The 24835-nt window shown below is 38.8% G+C and overlaps 2 protein-coding genes across 2 annotated transcripts in view; one reads left to right on the top strand and one right to left on the bottom strand.

Annotated features, from left to right (window-relative positions):
* Positions 1-14911, bottom strand: part of Arpc1 (Actin-related protein 2/3 complex, subunit 1A) — a 340336-nt gene extending 325425 nt beyond the window's left edge. The window contains 1 exon segment of the mRNA XM_090377047.1: positions 14736-14911. The gene's annotated coding sequence lies outside the window, so the exon portion shown is untranslated.
* Positions 14912-15083: 172 nt separating this feature from the next.
* The window catches only part of LOC150083107 (calumenin-B-like), a 75969-nt gene continuing 66217 nt past the window's right edge, over positions 15084-24835 (top strand). Inside the window, exon 1 of the mRNA XM_090377046.1 lies at positions 15084-15265. Coding sequence (XP_090233172.1) covers positions 15250-15265 — 16 coding nt within the window. The 5' untranslated portion in view covers positions 15084-15249. The remainder of the gene's footprint in view (positions 15266-24835) is intronic.

Below are 24835 nucleotides of genomic sequence, written 5' to 3'. Positions count from 1 at the left end.
TTCAGAGACTACTGGGAATCATTGGGGTACAAGTAAACACATGGGTTGTGTTAGGGTAGCTAAGAAAAAGAAAAAGTTCATGTATACTTACGTGTACACCAATGCTAGGAGTTTAGTAAATAAACGAATTTGAGGTATTACTCAAAACATCAAAGGCAGATATTGTTGAGATTTCAGAGACGTGGTGTCACACAGATATAAGGAATGCAGAACTGGAATTTGGGGAGTACAATGTGTACAGAAAGGAAGGAGGGGTTATGTTATTAGTTAAGAAATACATAAAATCCAAGGAAGTGAAGCCAGTCGACATCGCTGGACAGTGCAGTGTCGAGTCAGTTTGGTGCGACATAACCAATGGGAGATCAAAATTGGGAGTAGGAGTGTGCTATAGGCCTAATGACTCTGATGAGTATAATAAGAAACTGTACAGGGAAATAGAGTGGGCCAGTAAATCAGAGCCTTATAATGGGAGATTTTAATTTCCCAGATATTGACTGGAATTTGGGGGCTGGTCACTCACACACTAGCAAGGCTTTTGTGGATTTATTGGATGATTGTTTTCTACATCAGCATGTTCGGGAGGAAACTAGAGGGAGTAACACTCTTGATTTGATTATCAGAAGTGATTCTTCATGCATTAAGAATCTGCAATGTTACTGCATCTGGGGGTAGCCGATGTGCCAGCACTGGGGACCCATGGTGCTGGTGTAAAGTGGACCACTGGCCATAGCAATAAGCTTACTACGCCGAAAAGGGCAATTAACACTGGCGAATGGAATGTTCGAACGGAGCACCACGTTGAAAAAAAGGAAATCATTGCCCAAGAATTACTTAGGTGCAAGGTATCAATCGCGGCATTATCCGAATTAAGGCTCACTGGGTCTGGAACGATGATCATCCAACCACCAGCACCTAACGAAGCGGTTATGCTATTCTACTCTGGTGGTGAGAAACGAGAAGCAGGAGTGGGCTTTATGGTCAATGTTCAGGCCACCAGTAGTGTGATCGCTTTCCAACCAATATCGGACCGCCTGGCAGTCCTTACTGTCAAGGGCACCATCAAGACCCATATTATCTCTGCCTATGCACCAACTGAGACTAGCCTGGACCCGACCAAGAATGACTTCTACAACCAGCTCCAACATACGCTGGATTCAATTCCACAGACAGAAGTGATCATCCTCGCAGGGGACTTTAATGCCCACATTGGCGTGGACAGATCTGGTTGGGAAACAACAATGGGCAAGTTTGGCCATGGGAAGATCAATGACAATGGACTACATTTGTTGTCCTTTGCCGCATCTAACAACCTGATCATCGGAAACAGTCAGTTCCAGTACCCTCAAAAACATCGACTTACATGGCGAAATCCATCTGGCAAGGACTCAGCAATCCTGGACTACATTCTGATCAACGCCCGATTTCGCTCATCACTCATGGACATTCGTGCCATTAGGGGACCTGATTGCGGATCTGATCACTACCCCATCCGGGCTAAGGGTGCAGCTCAAATTACGGCATGCAAAAAGGTCATCTCGGTCAGCCAAGCTGGACTGGAGGCAGCTAATGAATACTGCCAACAAAGGGGCATATCAGATCGGCCTATCCAACCGCTTCGAGACGCTAGCCGTGCCCAAGGATATAAATGAAATGCAGATCTCTGATGCCATCCTGGTATGTGCTAAGCCCCTATGCCCACCTGCCCGATGTCGAACGCAACCATGGATATCAGACGAGTGCCTCGACCTCGTGGACAAACGAAAGCAGGCAAAGTTGGTTGACTTTGAACGGTACCGGCAGCTAAACCGAGAAGTCTGACAGAGGAAAGAGAAGCATACTGGAACCAAGTGGCAGACAATCTTGAAGTGGCGGCATCCAAGAATGAGTACCGAACTCTCTACCGCACCCTCAGATGTCTGAGTGGAAAGACCAAATTGACTAGTGACAACATCAAGAATGCTGATGGGACCTTCGTGCGATCACCGTCAGAACGCTTGCAACGGTGGAATGAATTCTTCAAAGCATTGTATAATCACAACCCACCTCAGGGACCGCCAGAAGCCGCACTATCAATTGATCCCCCTGAAGTCTCCATGGACGATGTTGAGCCTACAGTAGAAGCAGTGAAAGCAGCCATACAATCCCTAAAGAATGGCAGGGCATCAGGAGTGGACCAAGTCACCACAGAAGCGATCAAAGCTGGGGGAGATGTACTGCTCCGCTGACTACACTCACTGCTCAAAACCATCTGGTGCACTGAACAAATTCCGCTAACATGGAGGAAAGCCATTATTGTACCGATCCACAAGAAAGGTGATAACCGGGATTGCAAGAACTACCGTGGCATCGGCCTCCTTTCCATCATCGGAAAGGTCTTTATGAAGATCATCCAGTCAAGGCTGCAAAAACATCGCGAGCAAACCAGTCGAGAAGAACAGGCGGGATTTAGACCCGGGCGAGGATGCTGTGATCAAATCTTTGCCATCTGTCAGCTGATGGAGGAGAGGATCCGGTGTGGACAGCGAACCGTCATTGTTTTCATTGACTTTAAGTCTGCTTTCGACTGTGTCCATCGGCCTGCCTTATGGAAACTACTAGAGGTCGAACATGTACCTCGAAAAGTCATCACACTCCTCCAAACTGCATACAATGGTTTAACCAGCCAGGTGCGCATCCAGAACGATTTATCTGAGGAATTTACCATCCAAACTGGTGTCCACCAAGGGGATGTAGCCTCCCCGTTGCTTTTCAACATCGTGGTCGACGCCATTATGAAGCAAGCATTCAGAAACAGACAGGGAATACAATATGACAAGGATCACTATGTGACTGACCTGATGTTTGCCGATGATAGTGCTATCTTTGCTGGTAACGACTCTGAAGCCACGGACATCCTCTACGACATTGCCCGGCCATACGGTTTGAAGATCATTGCTGATAAGACAAAGGCCCTGACAACATATGAGTCGCAAGTCACCATCTATCTCGAAGGCGTCCAGATCGAGCAAGTGCAGGACTTTAAATACCTTGGGTCGCTGGTCCAGGAGAAGAAAGTTGCATCCACCATGGAAATCCACAGCAGAATTGGACAGGCGGCCACTGTGTTCGCTTCGCTCAAATGGTGTCTGTGGAAGAGGACCAACATTTCCTCAAAGACAAAAATCCGACTCTTCCGGACTTTGATCCTGCCCATTCTCCTTTACGGATCAGAAACATGGATTTGTCTCAAGCTAGATTTAAACAAACTTGAGGTATTCCAAATGCAATGCCTGCGGCAGATTTTGGGCATCTCACTTCGTGACCGCATCACTAATGATACCATCCGCGCCAGATGCCAACAGCAACCAACCATTGCCGACCAAATCCAGAAGCGAAGGCTTAGATGGTTTGGTCACGTATGTAGAATGGGCACGAACAGAATACCATCCACACTCCTTTGGAGACAACGACCCACCCAATGGAGCATCCAACGGACCACGCCTAGGAAAACGTGGGCCAAACAAGTGGAAAATGACTTGAAGAGTCGACGTCTAGACCTTAACCAGGCCAGGACTGACGCCATGGATCGTAAAGTATGGAAGAACATCACAGAGCAAGTCCGAAACCCTGCGGCACCTACAGCAGCATACTGGTTGCGTGGCCAACTGCCTCCCCCAGCTGCCAGCTAAGGACCAAGAAGAATCTGCAGATAAATGAACCACTAGGTGGCAGTGATCACAGTGTGCTGAAGTGGGATTTACTCAAAGAGGTTTGTTGTTTTGTTGTTTGGTTTTTAGGAGCATTAGCAACTAAGGCCACATTGCTCCGGGATATGCGGTGGTCATTCCCTGACCTTTCCGCATCCTTCATATTTGGTGGCGACGGGTTCGAACCCCGGTCTAATCAAGAAGCGTGTGCTATGCACTGCTGCTCCTTCCCACCTGGCTACGGAGGCGCCACTCAAAGAGGTAACTACCATTAGGGGTAAAGGGAAGGGTTATTGCTTTCGTAAAGGCGAAACTGCTTTCGATGGACTGAGACAGTATTTAAAAATTCTATACAGTGGGACCAACTGATGATGTTACCAACAGCAAATTCAAAATGGGAAGCATTCAAAGAACTTATCTTGGAAGCTACTAGGCTTTACATACCAACTAAGAAATATTGTTCAAGGTTTAGGCCTAAATGGATGTCAGATGAACTAATGAGACATATGGCAGAGAAGACAAATGCATGGGATACACACAAATTAACACGTGACACAGAAGCCTATGATAGATACAAGTTGATCTGTAACCAAGTTACAAAAGAGGTTAGGCAGGCGAAGGCAGATTACGAGAAATCTTTGGCAAGGGATGCAAGGAAAAACAGCAAAGAGTTCTTTACTTATGTAAACTCTAGAAGGAAGGGGATGAATCAGATTTGTCCACTTGATATCGATGGGTCAACTGTTGATGATCCTGCTCAGGTAGCTAAGAAACTAAATGAATATTTTGCATCGACATTCACACATGAGGAGTTATTTAGCGAGGGGAATGCCAGAGGTGTATTCAACTCTGGCTGTAAGCTAGAGAATCTTGTAATAACTGAGAGTAAAGTGGAGGAGAAATTGTTGAAGATAAGCACAAGAGAGGCACCTGGGGTGGATGGAATCTATCCAGTTATATTAAAGGAGGCAGCAAAGGAAGTAAGCAAACCCTTAGCCATAATTAAGAGAGCTTCCTTGGACTCAGGGGAGGTACCCATGGGCTGGAGATGTGTAAATTCTAGCAGAGATAAGGAGGTGATTATTCCCTTGTATAAGGCAATGGTCAGGCCACACCTAGAGTACTGTATACAGGCCTGGAGGCCTCATTTCAAGAAGGATGTAGAGCTGCTGGAACGAGTACAGAGAAGGGCAAAAAGATTAGTGAATGGAACAAAGGGGTGCTCTTACAAAGAAAGGCTTCAGTTTTGCGAATTACAGTGTCCGGAGACTAGGCACCAGCGAGGTGATCTGATAGAGGTGTACAAAGCCTTGAATGGTTTGAGCATGCTCAATGCTGATGAGATTCTTCCTCTTTCTCAGAATAATCACCTGAGAGGGCATAAATTCAAATTGAGGAAAGACAGATGTAGGATAGATGTGCGGAAATTTGCCTTTAGCCAGCGGGTCGTTGGTAGGTGGAACAGACTTCCATCCCTTGTCGTGGAAGTTGATAGCCTATATAAGTTTAAGGCTCAGCTGGACAGGTATTTCGAACGAACAGAGGGGTGAAGTGGAAGTGGTTATTTTTTATTTATTTATTTTACTTTAATTTTTTTGGCTGATGCTGCATAAGCTTGCTTTCTTGCATCAAATGCCTCTGCTAATGCTAAATGTGACCCCAATTCACAAAGGAGGATCAAAGGCTGACACAAGTAATTATAGACCTGTGAGTTTAACTTCTGTTCCAGGAATATTAATGGAGGCACTGGTTAAAGAAGCACTGCAAGATCATCTAGACTTCAAGATCATCAAGACTTCAGTTATAGCTCGGACACAGCATGGTTTTGTTAAGGGGAAGTCTTGCTGACCAATTTGATTGGATACTATGATGCAGTCACAAAAGAACTGGATGCAGGGAATAACTTTGATATTACATACTTGGATCTTAGAAAAGCTTTTGATACTGTTGCACAAATTGGAGCAGTGTGGCATTGGATTGCTGCTATGGATAAAGGGGTGGTTGAGGGGGAGAATACAGAGGTAATCAATGGACACTGCTCATCGTGGACTAATGTTATTAGTGGAGTCCCTCAGGGTCCAGTATTGGGTCCATTATTGTTTTCTGTATTTATAAATGATATTGATGATGGTATATCAAGTTTAATGTCCAAGTTTGCAGACGATACCAAGGTTGGCAGGGTTGTCAAGGACACTACTGACACTATGCTGCTGCAACAGGATCTGGAAAGGTTCAACAGATGGGCTGAGAGGTGGCAAATGAAGTTAAACATTGACAAATGTAAAGCACTACATATGGGAAACAGCAACCCCAGAGCAACGTATCAACTCTGTGGTACTACAATGACAGTGGTAGAGAATGAAAGGGACCTGGGGGTGGTTGTGCAGGCAGATATGAAGTTCTCTGAGCAGTGCAGACGGGCTGCAAGAGTAGCTCATGGTGTATTTTCAATGATATATAGGAATTTTCTAGCAGGGATGAGGAGATGATTTCTCCCTTGTATAAGGCAATGTTCAGACCACACCTAGAGTACTGTATACAGGCCTGGAGGCCTCATTTCAAGAAGGATGTAGAGCTGCTGGAACGAGAACAGAGAAGGGCAACAAGATTAGTGAATGGAACAAATGGGTGCTCTTACGAAGAAAGGCTTAAGTTTTGCAAATTACAGTGTCTGGAGACTAGGCACCAGCGAGGTGATCTGATAGAGGTGTATAAAGCCTTGAATGGTGTGGTGTGAGCATGCTCAATGCTGATGGAATTCTTCCTCTTGCTCAGAATAATCACCTAAGAGGGCAGAAATTCAAATTGAGGAAAGACAGATGTAGGATAGACATGCGGAAATTTGCCTTTAGCCAGCGGGTGGTTGGTTGGTTGGTGGAACAGACATCCATCCCTTGTCGTGGAAGTTGATAGCCTAAATACATTTAAGGCTCAGCTGGACAGGTATTTCGAATGAACAGAGGGGTGAAGTGGAAGTGGTTTTTTTTTTTTTTTTTTGGCTGATGCTGCATAAGCTTGCTTTCTTGCATCAAATGCCTCTGCTAATGCTAACGAGCTACATGTCTACTAATATGGGGAATTTTAATTTGTTCCTTATTGACTGGAGTGATTGGGAGGAAAGATCACCATGGGACTCAATTTTAAATCCATTACCATTTATATCGTCATGTAAGGAAAAGTACTAGTGGTCAAGAACATTTTGAAACTGAGCTCATTCACAATCCTGACATTATAATGTGGCTGCAAATTCTATATAGGAGACCTCATAGCCTACAACAGTATACATTGATCTACAATAGCAACATAAAAAAGGTTTAGGCTGGCAAAAACCAATTATGAATCCCTAGAGCGCAAGGAATGGAGACAATGAATGTTTCACATATGTCAATATAAGGAGGAAAAGTATAGATTACATTGGACCGATGCGCAATGGATGCAGGAAAGCCTTGTGAACAGCTATTCCATTCATCACTGCCTTGTGATAAAGTGAACAGCTACTTTACAGCAATCCTTACAGATAAAGAATTCACTGCTGGGGCCAAATTATAATGGTGAACAGGGTAACTCTATAGGTAAATATTGTATTTACATTGCACAAGATGTATACATCCCATAACAAATTACTGATATTAAGCCTGATATAACATTTTCATATTATAATTTTTTCACTATGATACCACGAACATGTATGATACTTTATATTGCCTTTCTTGTTTATACAGTGAAACTTCTCCTAACGGACATCTGTCTACAATGGACATTTTCAAATTCCCCAACTCACCTCCATTGGTTTCAACGTGTTTGCAGTTTCTGTCTAGCGGACATTCTCTGTAACGGACGCGGACAGGCAATCTGCACTGTTTCGTTTAGATTAGCACTTAATTTGATCTCCCCATAATGGACAGCGGGCGAGCTCACGGCCCTTTTTCTAGGAACTTTTCTTCCACGTATTGCCTCAATAGTGTGTTTATTTTCTATTACCGATTCTCTGAATTTTATCAAGGTTTACGTCGCGGTTCTAAACCCTTTTTCAAGAATTTTAAGGCACGTGTAAAACTTCTGATGAATTCGGTGTGTGCAGGGAGGGGGGGAATATGGTCGGCCTTTCGTCTTTTCAGTTTCAGTTTTGTTGAGTGTCGTGTGAAGTGCACAATGTCTTCTCGTAAACATTTAACTTTAAAAGATAAAGTTGAACTCATTAATGCGTATGATCGGCAAAAAAAATAGTGTTCACAATCTCGCTGTAAAATTCAAAATCGGGAAGACGCAGGTAAGCGACATCCTAAAGAAAAAAAATGAACTGCTTAAACAATTTTGGCAACACGTAAATGATCAGGTTCAAAAATCATTCCCGAAAACTGTTGGACTTCAAATTTGTCGCGCACATGCTAAAAAAATTCCCATTAATGGGCCTATTATTAGGGAAAAGGCTTTGGAGGTTGTGAAATCTATGGGAGTAAATGAGTTCTGTGGGATGGCTAGACAAGTTCAAAACTCGGCATAAAATTTCTTGGAAAACCGTAAGTGGTGAAGGTGGATCTGTTGATATTGGGGTTGTAACAGAGTGGACCGTCAAATTGGAAGAGTTATGTCGTGATTTTGAAGCTAAGGATATTTACAACTGTGACGAAATAGGGTTGTTTTTTTAAAGCTCTTCCTGAAAACACAATGAGTCTAAAAAACGAAAATGCCAGGGCGGAAAAATTTCTAAGGAACACTTGACTGTACTATTGTGTACAAATATGCTGGGAGACTTTGAACAACCTCTTGTTATAGGAAACCCACAAAATCCTCGTTGTTTCAAGGGCATAAAGTTGAATCTTTTTGATGTTGACTGGAAGTCTAATAAAAAAGCGTGGATGACACGAGATATCATGAGCGAATGGATAAGTCACTTTAACCAAAACATGATTCGTCAAAACAGAAAAATTATTCTTTTCATGGATAATGCTGCATCTCACCCGCACATTGAATTTTCCAACATTCAAATCATTTTTCTGCCACCAAACACAACTGCAGAGTGTCAGCCCTTGGATTAAGGGATAATAAAAAATTTTAAACTTCACTACAGAAAACGTGTTTTAAGACATCTCATTGCAAACATGAATGATGTAACATGTGCGAGTGACCTTGCAAAGAAAATCAGCATCCTAGATGCGATTCAATGGATTTCCTCTTCAGTAAACGCAATTAGAAAACAAACTGTCGTGAACTGTTTTGTAAAGTCTGACTTCTCAAACGCAAAATTGAAGTTGTGAACAGCAATGTGGAGCACCAAGAAGAACAAGTACTTCAACATCTATTGATAATGTACGATACTTCAGCTACAAGTGACCCTGGCTACAAAGATATAGACTCAAACCTCAGTACAGAAGATGGTGCTCTAAATATCAACGACATTATCATCGATATTTTTCAAGAAGTTCCTCATGAGGATGAAGAAATGGAAGGAGGTCATTCTGTCGAAGAACATATTAACAACGAACCACCGATGAAAATAGAAGCACTCATACAAATCAATCGTTTAAAAATGTTTTTCGCCGCTGAAGAAGATACTGAAGGACTTTCGATGGTTTCTTCACTCCAAACAAATGTTGAAAACAAAATTATCAGCCGGAAGAAGGTGCAGAAGAAAATAAGTGATTACTGTATGTTTTCTTAAGGTAAGTCATAATATGCATAGCACAATTGCATGTATATTATTTACAAAAATATTGTGCAAAATCTGTATATAATTTAATTTAACATTAAACGTTTAACGATTTTTCTTTCTTTCTTTCTTTTTCTCCCTCAGACTTCTTGTTAGCAGACACTTCTCTCTAACGGACACATTTTCGTTCCCGTGGCTATCTGTTAAAGGGAAGTTTCACTGTATATATATATATATATATATATATATATATTTTTTTTTTTTTTTTTTCAGTTCATAATGCCTGCTGATCAAATTTTCAATCAAAAATGCTCTAAAAATAATTGATTAGTCAAATCAACATGCAGGTGCAAAAAAAGTTTGCAAATTTGTAGACATTATATATATACATCACACTCCTGAGCCAGTAAAATTCAGTATATGTAATATTTATTAGGCACCAATAGGAAGGTACTCTGTGACAGCTTAATGAATATGATTCATTGCTATCATATATTCAGTGCAATTAAAGTAACAACTACCAAGAGATGAGAAACACAGATTGTAGTAAAAAAAAAAAGAAAAGAAAATAATAATAAAAAAAATTGATGCAAAAAAAAAAAAATAAAATAAAAAAAAATAGTCTAGCTTCCTGGCGCTATAGGCTAATATTAATACTAATGCTAGCAAATTAATTATTACTGTTAATGAAAATATTAAATTTTAATTAAACTGTATTATAATGTTAATTTTTATTAAATTAACTACAAATAACTGTATTAATGTATAAACTGAAAGAACTGCATTATATATGTATTAATGCCGACCGGGCTAGCCGGGTGGGTAAAGTGGCTGCCTGGAAACCCAAGGGTCGCAGGTTCAAATCCCGCCTCGGGCTTGGATCAGAGTAGAAAATGCAAAAACCTTGGGAGGTGCAATATGGCCACAGAAGCCGATGAGCCAACAACTAACAACAAAAAAAAATATATATGTATTAACTATAATAACTGTAAAGAACTATATTATGTCAATTTTTATTAAGTCATATCATGATATAATTTAGTTATTAAACAATTTAATAAAAAAAGCAGTTTCATTTAGGCATTTTGATTTGTATATATTGAAGAAATAAATGTATTGTAAATATTTCATTGATCATTCACATAATTTCAGTAATTTCCATAATTTCAGCTGGAAGACAAGTTATAATGGATTTAACTAATATGTATATTAGTTACTGGAAGACAAGTTATAAGGATAGGTATAATGATTATATAATTTAATCATTTTTTATAAGATGATCATTCACAAATTTCTATAATTTCAGCTGGAAAAGAAGATACAATGGATTTATGATAGCTAAATGTCTCTGGAAAACAGCATCGATTGAGGTACCAGATCTTGCAGTTGAAATTGAGGGATTTAGTGTTTGGAGTTAGATCAAACGTTTCTTGCAGGAAAGTAATTAACAGTTTAGTTTCTTCTAATCTGAAGGTAAATGTTAAAATCAACACTCATGATCATGAGTATTTTATGTAAATCTTTAATAGCACTGCACCTTGAATTGAGTATGGCAGCAAAAGGAAATGAATAAAGTCAATTATATCCTGTATGTCACTGTTAGGAGATCTTCATCTTTAGTTTCTTAGGTCTTGTCCCTTTTCATTCTTGCTCAATACTCTCGAGAACACTTCACTTCAGCATCACTGAACACTCAAATTTTATTTTTGAAAATTATTTGTTTTATTGTTTTTCTAATGTTCAACGAAATTCAAATAAATGGCATTTGAATTTTGTAAATCAGTTCACTAGAGCCTCGAGATATCGTACCGATCACGAAAAATGCGTCATGCTCTAATCACACAACTGGTGCGATTAGTGTTTGGCACAGACTAGTGGTGAGAAACACTTCTCGGAGGCAGCAGATGATGTAATCACGTCCATAAATTTTTCTTGGCCAATCAAGATTTACTCGGGTGAAATTTTTGAAGATGCCTGCAAGGATGTTTCACACCAAAAATTAATTAAATTCAAAAGCACATTTCTGACATTTCTGATATTCAGTCATACGTGTAAAAACTTCTAGCTACTTCTGTTTGGCATGAGTGCATAATATAATGCAATGCAGGTTTGCATGTGGTATCATCATTAGTTGTATGTTTTGTGCATTATAGACAGATATGACAAGGAGTGCTGGTATAGTGAAGCTGTTGAGTGTGCAGATTTTTTTTTTTTTTTTTTTGTATTTACAGAAAGAGTGCTTCTGCCAAAGATGAAGATGTCAATAATAATAATAAACATAAAAGATTAAGGAACTGTCTTTTTAATAATGACAAACTGAAATATGCTAAATATTCTGACTGATTGACAAAGCAGATGTCAATCAGATACCTAACAAAGCAGAAAAGCAGCACACATCTTGCTTGGCAAGAATCATAGCTTTACAAAGTAAAAAACACTTTGTATTTTTTTAAATTTCAAGAGAAAAGAAATCAGCAGATGTTGCAATTAATGATATTAAAATTAAATCATAACTGCACTAAGGACAGCTTTATTTCACTAAATAAAAAAAAAAATTATAAAAACTATGATATCTGGCATTTTCACGTAATTATTTTTGTCATAATTTTGCTGGAATTTGTCCTAATTAATGGAATAATTAACAATATTGGGTCACACAAAATCATCATTTTAATAAATATGCAATAAATTCATAGAAAACAAAGTTTGAAAAGCACTATCATTATTATAACACCTCATATTGTGAAATCCTTCAAACAAGTTGCCTAGTTCATGCACTTTCCAATAAATAACTTTCAAGTAAAGAAGACATTATTTAGTCCTTTGTGCCACTAATCATACAGAACAATCTGAGGAATTAGTTTTAGTATAGGCAAATAATGCAAGAAAGCAAGCTTATAAAGCATCAGAAAAAAAAACCTACACACTTTAGCCATTCACTACCCCCACCCAAAGTATGTCTAGTTCGTCCTTGAATTTATTTAAACCACCAAATTCCACAACAGATGGAAGTTTGCTATTGGCAAATGATGCAAGTAAGCAAGCTTAAACAGTATCAGCCAAGGGCAGGAAGAACTTCCTGTTTCACCTCCAACAGCTTAATCTTCCTTGGATTTATTCAGGCTGTCCACTTCTAAAACATCAGGTGGAAGTTTGTTCCAGCAATCAGGCACCCGTCGGCTAAAGGAAATTTGAATTTATGATCTCTGAATTTATTCAGGCTATCCACTTCCATGACATCACAGAAATTTGTTCCAGAAATCAAACCGCCTGTTGGCTGAAAGCAAACTTCCGTACATCCTTATTACTGTGTGTAGTAATAGAATGATGGCATTATTCCTCAGCAAGAGGAATAATGCCATCAACATTTAGCTTACTCAATCCATCCATTCAAGGCCTTAAACACCTCAATCAGCAGTTGCCTAGTTTTAATTACTGTTATCTGATGGTGAGTAGGTAGTAGTAGTAGTAGTAGAGGCAGGTGATGCAAGAAAGCAAGCATTTGAGCTTATGTAGCATCAGCCAAAAAAAAAAAAAAAAAACACGTTTAATCCATTCCCTCTAAAAGTTTGTCCACGAATTTATTTAAACTATCAACTTCCACAACAACAGATGGAAGTTTGTTCCAGCAATCAACTACCCGCTGGCTAAAGACAAATTTCCAAGCATCTATTCTGTCTTTCCTCAATTTGAATTTATGCCCCCTCAGGTACATAATTTGAGCAAGAGGAAGAATCCCATCAGAAATGAGTCTGCTCAACCCATTCAAGGCCTTATACAACTCAATCAGATCACCTTGCAGGTGCCTATTTTATTTTATTTAGGGTAAAAAACCTAAATAAAATAAGTGAAAGATTTTCACAGTATGAAGATGCCAAAAGCTGTGGGAAATTTATTATAGCAGTTTATAGCCATATACTGCAAGAATTCACAAAACACGTGCTGGAGTAGTGCGAAAGCATTTTAAATAAGCAGTAAATTCACAATGATCAGAGTCTGACAAAACAGCATCATTTAACCCAAGGGGCTCACATCTGGTAAGTATGGGCTTGGCAAACCCAGGGTCCTGAGCTGGATATCATCATTCTTCTCTTTTCTTGCTTTCTTGGTGATCCCCTTCTATTTCTGACTCTCTCGAGATAACGTGGAAATTTTTTTTTTTTTTTGGCTTTCATAAGCCACAGGCTTCCTTGCACCATATGGTTAATTATAATAATTACAATGACACATATTGTGAAATTCTTGCCTAGTTATGCACTTTCAATTAAACTACACTTTCACTAAATAAGACTATTAGTAGTAGTGGTGTATGAGCATAATATGCTCATATTAGTAGTATGAGCATATTATGCAACATCAGACAAAAAAAAAAAAAAAATTTCACGCAACCATTCCCTCAATGTTTGTTCAGTTCCTCAACTTCCACAACGACAGATGGAAGTTTGTTTCAGCAATTAATCACTCGCTGGCTAAAAGCAAATTTCCGCACATCTATCTTTCCTTAATTTGAATTTATGGCCCCTTAGGTTCGTAATCTGAACCTGATGATAAACAACAACCTATTGTTGTTTATCATCAGGTTTGAGTATCGCCACCCACACAACCATTTGGGGAATTACTTTTCCCTTATCGGTAGGCGGTAGACAGCCAGTGTACAAGTTAATGCTCAATTAATTGAAAGTTACCTAGTTTTGAGTGCCACCATCAAAAAGATGGTGGCACTCAAAACTAGGTAACTCGTGAACAATTTCACAATATGAAATGTTATAAATTATGCAATTATTTCATTAGTTAATGAAATTATTTAATACAGCGCCATCAGAATCCGCACTGCTTTACATAAAATTTGCTAAATATGACTTTTTTTTTTTGTTGTTGTTCTTTTTTGTAGTTTATAGTTACATTGTTTTCGCAAGTCGGTTTTTCTAAACTGGTAACCCTAATGAAAAGCCAGTTTTTCTTCTGTCAAATCTAGCAATCCAAGTTACACCCGAATATGAGACCACTACAATAAAAATTGAAGTGTTGTTTATTACAAGCACAGATCTCTCATATCTCTACAATTCAAAAAATTGTAATACATAAATCGACTTATTATTTTTATGTCATGGCATTGCTTACCTAAAAAAGAGAAATGAAGAAACAATATCAACAACTCAAAAATACTGAACAATCTAAACGGAATAACACTCCAGTTCCGTGCCACGCCCGCTAACCCACTCTCGTGAGCACGAGCAGTCGCGCAGACCCTCCGTCAGGTATGTATTGTATTCAACAGATAACAAATCAAATTTTCTTTATATTCACAATATAAAGAAATTTAAGTTCATATCCCACTCACAATCAAATATACACATATATATATCATTTTTCTTTCTTCAATAATAAATTCAACTTACCCTCTCAACAGAACTAAAGAAAAACATTCAGCCTCTAAAGAGCCAAATTTTGGTGAAAAGTTTAACTGTTAGCCAATAATCTCACTCAGTACGTTGAAACAGTTGATAATAGCGTATCATATATGAATTCTTCACAAAATTACTGTTATAGACGACAATGTTAGTCAATCACATAATTCTATAAACTGGTCGTTTAAAAGTGAATTATATCAGTATGTTTTTAAATAACAAGAAAATTACCTTTACCGATTGGATAATTATTCGTAAATCCTATTGGCCAAATGTTGGCAGCTGACGTGTTGGCAGCTTCCACATATAGTGTAGTCCACGTGTAAATCGAGAGGGTTATTTGACAACGCGGCACTTCAGCTGTTTCGCTAAACTGACATATAAAAAGTTTAAATATTAGATAGAATATATTAAATTTTAAATATTAAAAGGAAAATCATTAAGTTTAAATCAAGCTTAAAAGTAGAGGTTGATGACATTCTTGATTTCAGTTATAGATTAACAGATGCAGCAACATACAGGTAATTTACATATTAATTACAAAAAAGCGTTGTTTTTATGTAAATGTGAAATTACTTTTTTAATCCTATACTTATAATTCTTAAATCAGAGTAACCTGTTAATTATATAATAAACCGATTATAGTTAATATTAGATGGCAATACTCAACACTTAATGTAAGAAAATAACTGTGAGGTGTATAAGGCCTTGAATGGATTGAGCACGCTGAATTTTGATGGATCCTTCCACTTGTTCGGATTACGAACCTAAGGGGGTATAAATTCAAATTAAGAAAAGACAGATGTAGAATAGATGTGCGGAAATTTGCCTTTAGCCAGCGGGTGGGTAATTGCTGGAACAAACTTCCATCTGTCGTTGTGCAAGTTGATAGGTTAAATAAATTTAAGGAGGAACTGGACAGGCATTTGTAGGGAATGGTGATTTTATTTATTTTTTATTTTTTGGCTGATGCTGCATAAGCTCATACACTTGCTTTCTTGCATCACATGCCACTACTACTATAAAGCAACACTCCGTGCTCCTTGGCAATGTATTTTCTATAGTTTATGGTCTTGGATGGCGAGCATGAATCCTTCAGTCTCGGGGAAGAGCGTCCCACTCGTGAGCCATGCATTGGAAGCAGTTTTATCTATGTGACCCTGATGTAGATCATTGGAGTGTCTTCTCTGTACATCCTTCTAGCTTCGTTTGTACCTCCTTGTTGGCGGGGGGGGCTCCTCGCGTAAGTTGAGTGGGGTATACCCCCACTCAACTTACGCGAGGAGTCCCCCCATACAGGTAATTTACATTGTTGCTCTGGCTCTCCTCGCGTAAGTTGAGTGGGGTATACCACTTGTCTATCTTCCTTATGGCCTGGTGGAGTGCTGCTGTGTGTTTCTGGAAGTAATCCTTCAGGTTAACTATCGCTGTCTTCTGTTGCTCAGTGAGGTCTATCAGGCTCCTTCCCAGGCAATAGTCTCTCCATGGGAGCTCTTGGGTGGTGTTGGCGGCTCTTGGTCATCATTGTCCTTGTCTTTCTCACGATATCCTCCAGCTCGGTGTTAGTCCAATCTGTGACCCTGAATGATTATGTTAGCACTGGGACTGCATAGGGATTTCAGTTATAGATTAAGAGATGCAGCAACATACAGGTAATTTACATATTAATTACAAAAAAGCATTGTTTTTACATAAATGTGAAATTACTTTTTTAATTCTATACTTATAATTCTTAAATCAGAGTAACCTGTTAATTATATAATAAACCGATTATAATTAATGTTAGATGGTAATACTCAACACTTAATGTAAGAAAACAATGGCTTTAACTGTGTTCCCTCCGTTCAACTTTGCTTTCAGCAGGCTTCTGAGTCTCTGATGGTATTTTTCAGTCAGGCAGGCCTTAATTTCCTTGTGCTGTAACTGCTGAGCCTGCATCATCGCCAAGTATTTGTAGGCCTCTCCCTCTGCTATGGCTTCGATCTCTTTACCACTCTACAGCTGGTAGTTTCGGTTGATTAATTTTCTTTGACGCAATCCGTGGGTCTTGCATTTTTCTAGACCAAATTCCATTCTAATATCTGGAGTAGTTGCTGAAAGTGCTGCTTGGTTCCTGCATAGCTTGATTTCATCCATATACATCAGGTGGGAGGGGCTGTACAGGTGCTTCCTTCCTTCCTTTGAGGTTATATCAGTACTTGCTACTGTTGAGCATAGTAGATAGCGGGTTAAGTGCTAGACAGAACCACAATGGGCTCAGGGCATCTCCCTGAAAGATTGCTCTCCTGATGGGGATTGTCCTGGTTGTGATGTTTTCGACCTTAATGGTGGTACTCCATTTCGCCATTGTTTCTCCTAGGAAGTTTGTCACTATCGGATTGACTTTGTATATTTTCAGCACCTCTATTAGCCAGCTATGAGGCACGGAGTCGAAGGCCTTGCGGTAATCTATGTAGGCTGTGTACATGTTGCAGGTCTTCTTGTATGCTTGCTCCATAACCGCAGCATCTATGGTTAATTGCTCCTTGCATCCTTTCTGCTGTTCGGCCATTATGCTCTGGCTCTCCAAGTGGTCTGTTATCTTCCTGCTTATGTACCTGGTCAGGATCTTGTACATTGTTGGGAGGCAGGTGATTGGCCTATATTTTGCCAGGTTTCTTGTATCTTCATCTTTAGGCTGCAGATATGCGATTCCTTGAGTGAGAAACTTTGGGATTGTCTCTGGGTGCCATATCATTTGGGTGAACTGCTCTGCCAGGTGCTTGTGTGTGCAAGTGACCTTCACATGCCAGTAGTTGTGGACGTTATGTATTCCTGGAGTTTGCCAGTTGTGAGAGTTCTTGATCGTCTGTTTTACTACTACTTCCCGAATCTCCCATCCTCTCATTTCTTGTATGACCTTGGTTTTCTTGCGTTCTAGTTCTATCCAGATGACTCGGCTGTTATGTTTTACTTCCCTGCTCCATATGTTTCCCCAGAAATCCTCAATCGTCTTCTCGGGTGGTCCGTTCCCTTGTTTCCTGTCTTCTCCGAGATTCCTGTAGAAACCTCTTTGGCCTCATCGAAGATTTCAGTTGTTTATTTTCCTCTTGGAGCTCTCTTTGTATTGCCGTAGTCTCTTGCTGAGTGCAAGGAGGTTCTGCTTCAATGCATCCAATTCTCTGATTTTTTTGTCTCATGTTTGCTGTGGATGCTGTCTCTCTTGAGGATCTCTCTCCTGTATCTCTTGAAGTCTTCTTTCCCAAGCCGGTGGTTCCTTCTGTTTCCGATTCTTCTGCTGCCAGTCTCTCGCTTCTCTTCTATTAATCCTCGTGGCTGCTACCGCAGCACAATACATGGCTGTGTGGATGGCCTCCAGTGTTGCATCATTGCTGTCAGGGTAATGTGGTATTATGTGCTGATTCATGTGGTCTGTGACTCTCCTCAAAGTTCTATTCAGCCTCTGCTTCGGTATCACGTGAGTCTTTGTGGGGTCCATTCCTTCGAATTCTGTTAGGGCCTTCTTCCACTCGTCCTCTATTCTAGATATCATGACCTCTTCTGTTTCCACTTCAGCTGCTGTGGGTTGTATTTCCTCTTGCTCTTCTGCCTCTGGTTTGGTGGTGGTATGTTCTTCCTCTTCTGGTTCCATATTCTTTATCCTTTGTTGTTGATCACTCACATCCTGCTTGATTTTTTTCCAAGATTGCAAGGGCTATCTTGGAAAAAATCCAAGAAAAGGACGATAGTCCTTCTCTGGTCTGCTGTTCAGTGACCTGAATATCTGGGAATCGTTCCAGCCACTTGGTATGTAGTCTTGCCCTGTAAGTTGTCATATCAGTCTCCAGCTTCGCTATTATTATTATTAGCCATATTACTAAATACTTCAGGCAGTATATAAATTGCCCATTATCACAATTATAAAACACTCAAAAATAAATTGACATATGATTAGAAATCAAAAAAACACTTATTATTATTAGCTATAACGGTGCAAAGAAGCCTGAGGCTTATGTTACACACACACTCTTTTATCTTAAATTTAAACAATAACTTCATAATGATTTTATTTCTAGATTTGACCAAAGCATGTGACTTAATTGATATCCCAATATTGCAACAAAAATTACTTAAATATGGTATAAGGGGAAGAATCGATCAACCAACCCAAAAGAAAAATAATAACAGTTGAAGTAGAAAATACAACGGGAAAATCATATAATGTAAAGAGAAGAGTAGCTCAGGGCCAGTCATGTTCAACATCTATATAAATGATATTCGAAGTAATAAAGAACTCCTTTATAAAAATTTATGCAGATTATATAATCTTATATACAATTGGAAAGAACCTGACAAAAATGGCTAAAGATTTACAGCAGAATGTAATAAATTTACAAACTTGGTTGCATGATAATAAATTAGCACTCAGCTTTGAAAAAACAAAATTTTTGGTAATTAGACCTCCTCATCAAACCTTGGACATCCATCCCTCTATTAAATTACATAAACATGAATGCCTACATGATCAGAATTTCCAGAATTGCAAATGTCTAAGTTTCAAATCATTGTTACCTTGGGTTATGGATTGACTACAGTCTAAGTTGGGCAATGCATATAACAAATTTGTACAAAAAAAATGAGATTTTTATGTGTACTTCTTTTTTACTACATTAATAGTAAGTTAAATCTTAGAACAAAAGTTACCTTATATTATGCATTAGTGGACTCCCAACTCAATTATTTAGTAAATGTATGGGCACGAGCAGATATAACTGAAATAAGAGTAATAAACAACTTAATTAACCGGATTTTGAGACTTTTAATGGGGACAAACTTTTGGAATGACCTGAATAAGAGAAGGCAATTTTTGTTGAAATAAAAAATACTTTATCCAGTTCAAAAACTGAAGTTAAATTTAATCTTGAAAAAGCTTAACACTATTTTTGAAGAGTCGAATGTGCAAAGGAATGTCTCACATAACTTAAGGAACCCAAAAGCAATTGTTTTGCCTCGCCCTAGGGTACTAAATAGATTTGGAGATAGGCATACAATGAATATAATAAACAACTTGTTGGTTAGTGTAGATTTCAGGCTCAGGAGAAGTTATTCTAGCTCCAAATTAAAATTCTTAATAAGAAAATTTGATACTCAATGATATAGTAGATTAGAATTGCTATGCAGATAAATTGCTATCTCTGTTCACAGTGTGGAATGTAATATGTGTTTTGATTTCATTTTTTCTATTAGATAACAAATTTCTATGCAAAAACTGTTGTAAATGAAGAATTACAACTTGTTGTCAAGAAATAAATTTATTTTTCTTAACAAGTTCATTTATTGTAAACAAATTCTCCTGAAAATAAATTTTGTTTTTGCTGAGAGAGAGAGAGAGAGAGAGAGAGAGAGAGAGAGAGAGAGAGAGAGACTTAAGGCACAATCGAGGGGCTCCCCCAAACAGGGTGCCAAAATTTAGGAGTCACAAAAATTCACTGATTTGACATAAATTTCAAGTTGGAGAGGGCACACCAAAAATTCTCGCATAGGGCATTGATAGACCTGGGGGCCGCTTAGGTCCCCCCCCCAAGATAAACATTACATTGAGTTAACTCAGGTAACGTTGGAGGTTATGCCAAACCTTTGCCATACTCTTCAGGGTAGCAGTTAGGAACCATCCTGTTGTAAAAAATTTCATCCAGGATAACTACTGAACAGTGTTCAATGTTGCCAACCAAATCTTCAAACTGCTCTCTCTCCCTTCTCTGTACTGAGTAAGGAGGTTGTTCTTAAGAAAAATTTGAAGCTTACAAAACTGTAAAGAAAAGGAATAGTATGCTGAATTAAAAAAAAGAAACACTCGCCCCTCTATGTTTATAAAATAAGGAATGCTTTTTTTTAAATAAATGTGATGGTTTTGTATCCTTATTTTTTTACTTTAATGTGTAAAGACACTAATTTGCAATAGTTTTATAATTAGTTTTAAAAAAAATTTTGTACTCTTATTCTGATTTACTGAACATAAATTTCTGCAGTAGTTGTTTTAAATTTGAGCGTTGGGTATTACTATAAGCTATCATAATTTTACAACAAAATTAGCTCTTGCTATTCTGATTTATGGTTGATAAATATAGGCTTGATAATGTAATTTCGCAATTACATTAATGTATGCACATTGATCATATAAAGTTTAATTGTATTACAATCACTAATGAACAGTCGTGTGTGTGTAGATATATAGACAATATTACTTAATAATTTCATGGTTTATATATTTTCATACAGGAAAAAACTATAAATTCTGCCTCTCACTACATATATTAGAATATAACCGAACTGTTTTAACAGCCATACCAAACCAGTTTACCCCCCACAACAGTGGACCTGACAGAATGTGGTTTTCTATCCTTATTTTTGCACTGTAATAGGTGCAGCATGGAAAGAATCTTCATGGAAAAAAAAACTGATTCAAGGTTAATGACTTAAACATTCTCTACAGTTGTAGATTTTGACAGTTTTTTTTTTTTTTTTTTTCCTATTATGGGCATTTTCGTGTTTTTTTTTTCTATGATAGCCATAAAATTTCACTTCAAAAAGTACTTTAACAAAAAATTTAATGAACAAAGCCATCAAACTTTTTGTTTTTGTCCTCTGCTCACCTCAGAGTATTTCCCTAAAAAAATACACACATAAATAGCTATTACGTGTATAATCTATGTATAGTAAGTAGTGTGTGGTATGGTTGTTTATTGGTGCATTAGCTGCTATGGGGGCCCCGGGTGCCAAGTGTTTCCGTGGCCAAGCGATTCTCGTGCGATTGAAAAGCATTTTCCTCTAAGCGACTAGGTTCTCTTTTGTTTTCTCCCTTGATTATTACACTTTTTCGTTAAGTAGCCCTTTTTCTTAAAAGCACTAAGAAGAGAGCCCAGAAAAAGGAAAGAACCTTTTTCTTTAATTAAATTAGTCTTACTAATTGTACTAACCTATACGCTTGGCCACAAGCGGCACTGCTCCTGCCTCCCCGTGGCGGGGCCGGTAATCTGGGTGGTAAAAATATACCCCCGGGGCCAAAAGGAGCTAACATGGATACGACTAATTATCCACTTTTAGAGCCATCAAGCTCAAGGTCAGAAATTCCTGACAACGACCATGACACCAACCAGCCCAAAAGGTTTAGAAGGGAACCTGAATGCCATGATGAATTACCAAATTTCTTGGTGATTCATTCCTTATCCTCCCAACCTGTAGGAAAATTGTCACCATTCTTGATTCAAAAATATCTGGAATCAATTACTGGATCACCAAAAATGGTGAAAAGACTACAATCCGGAGATCTCCTCATTGAAACTGCCACCGCTAAACATTCTGAGCGGCTCTTAAACACAAGATCATTTTGTGGGCTCACAGTATCAATTACTCCACACAGAACCTTAAATTCATCAAAGGGTGTAATCAGTGAGTGGGACCTAATTACAGTCTCCGAAGAAGAGCTACTTCAAGAACTAAGTAGTCAAAAAGTTACAAATGTGAAACGGATTATGACTAAAAAAGATGGAAATCTTACTCCAACAAGATCCATCATTCTGACATTTAGCACTCCAGACTTACCATCCTCTATTAAAGCTGGTTATTTAAACTGCCGGATTCGACCATACATCCCGAATCCTGTTCGTTGCTTTAAATGTCAGAAATATGGCCATTCCCAGCAGGCTTGTCGCGGGGAAGCCACATGTCCCATCTGTGGCTCTAAAGATCACACCCAAGCGGATTGTTCAGTCAAAACTCCTGTTTGTCCAAACTGCAAAGGAAGCCATCCAGCCTTTTCCAAAACTTGTGAGCTATGGATAACAGGAAAGAAAATACAAAAATACAAAATTGAAAATAAAGTCACGTTTCCTGAGGCACGTAGACAAGTTATGTCGACCATGCCTAGTGGCCGTTCTTATGCCGCTAGAACTAGAAACTTTGTTTCTACTGCAGCTCAAAGGATGTATCAGTTCCGCCTAACACCTCTTTAGCGAATTGGCTTAAATTTACACTTTCAACCTCTAAAAAAGATAATCCTCCGAAAAAAACTAGCGAAGCCACAAATACTCCAATCAGTATTCCCACTCATACCCCATTAGTCTCAGTTGAAAAAGAACAATTAAAATCTCACTCAGTCTCAAAAAAAATGGAATCGCCTACCAATAATATGGATGTAGATGAGCTGCTAAGTAACGAGGAGCCCATTCTAGAACTCCATGCAGATGACACCATGGATATTGGATGCCCCACATTCCCAAAAAAAGACCGGAAGAAATGTCCCACGAACAAAAAACAGTCAGACGAATCGTCCTCAGCTAAATCTAAATAATGTATAACATCATACAATGGAACTGCAGAGGACTGAGTAGTCATTCTGATGACTTAAGGGATTTACTAGCTCAATTCAATCCCATAGGTGTATGCCTACAGGAAACTTTCTTGTCACCCCAAATTTCACCAAAATTTTCAAATTATGTAATATACAGACGAGATAGGAGTTCAAACTCTCCTGCTCGTGGCGGAGTAGCTATTCTTGTTAACTCTGACATTCCATCCAGGCCAATCCAATTGAGAACCACTCTAGAAGTTGTCGCAGCTCGTATTGCAGTTGGTATTTCAGTTACCCTTGTTTCCATCTATATTTCACCATCTCTACCACTTCCGCATTCAGAACTTGACAGCCTGATTTCACAACTCCCAACTCCAATTTGTCTCTTTGGTGACTTTAATGGACATCATCCATCGTGGGGGTCTACTACAATGGATAGAAGAGGCAAATTGATGGAGGAATTCATGAACAATAATGATCTTAATTTATTAAATTCTGGATCTCCTACTTACATACACCTAGCAACAGGATCTGTTTCTGCAATAGACCTGTCAATTTGTTCACCATCTATCTTTCCAATCATGACATGGTCAGTTTTAACCGATCCCTTTAACAGTGATCACTTTCCAATTATTTGCTCACTACAAACAAGAGTAACTCCGAATCCTGTTCAACGATCCAACTGGCAGTTTAAAAAGGCAAACTGGGGAGGCTATTCTGCCCAAATACTCTTAGACAGATGTTATGTTCAAAGACAACATATTGATGAAGTAAATACTTATATAATCAATCAGATTCTCCCTGCAGCTAATGGTTCCATTCCAAAATCCACGCCTTATCACAAACACCGAAATAACTGGTGGAATACAGATTGTTTAATTGCCAAACAGGAAAAAAACCGTGCTTGGAATAATTTCCGTAAGTATCCCACCACTAGTAACCTAATTGCTTATAAAAAACTCAAAGCGAAAGCTAGACAAGTTAGGCGGAAAGCGAAACGGGATTCTTGGATTGCTTTTGCCTCAACCATTACCAAAGACACGGATACACGAGTCATCTGGAAAAGAATACAGGCATTAAATGGCAAATTTACTCGGCTGCCCTCTCCGATACTTCATTGGAGAGGGAAAGACATTTCTACTCCTGAAGAAGTTGCAAATGCATTAGCAGAATCATTTGCAAAAATATCAGCTTCTGCCACCTATGCGTCCACCTTCCAGAACATCAAAGCAGGTGCGGAACGGTATAAAATCAACTTCTTCACGCGCCGCTCACTGCCATACAACCAACCGTTTACATTAATAGAACTTCAAGAATCATTAAACAGATCTTCCAATAGCGCTGCAGGTCCAGATGGAGTTCATTACATTATGCTAAAGCATTTACTTGATGAAGACTTGAGAACTCTATTAATTTTTTATAATCGGATCTTCACCGAAAATGCCTATCCTTCTTCATGGCGCCATTCGTTCGTTATTACCTTACCAAAACCAGGAAAAGATCCTTCCTGTGTTGAAAATTACAGGCCAATATCTCTTAAGAGCTGCATGGGAAAAATTTTCGAAAGGATGGTTCATACTAGGCTCACCTACATCCTGGAGTCAGAGAATCTCCTTCCAGAACAACAATATGGCTTTCGGAAAAATAGATCAACGCTGGACATGCTTATCAAAGCCGAATCTCATATCCGCAATGCCTTTGTCATGAAACAACATCTAGTCATGGTCAATTTAGATCTTGAAAAGGCATTTGATACAACATG

Source organism: Mastigoproctus giganteus, chromosome 7 (assembly GCF_048544385.1).
Source record: "Mastigoproctus giganteus isolate SK-2022 chromosome 7, ASM4854438v1, whole genome shotgun sequence".
Lineage (NCBI taxonomy): Eukaryota > Metazoa > Arthropoda > Arachnida > Uropygi > Thelyphonidae > Mastigoproctus > Mastigoproctus giganteus.
Note: the sequence above shows the minus strand (reverse complement) of the source record. Positions and strands in the feature narration are given on the sequence as shown.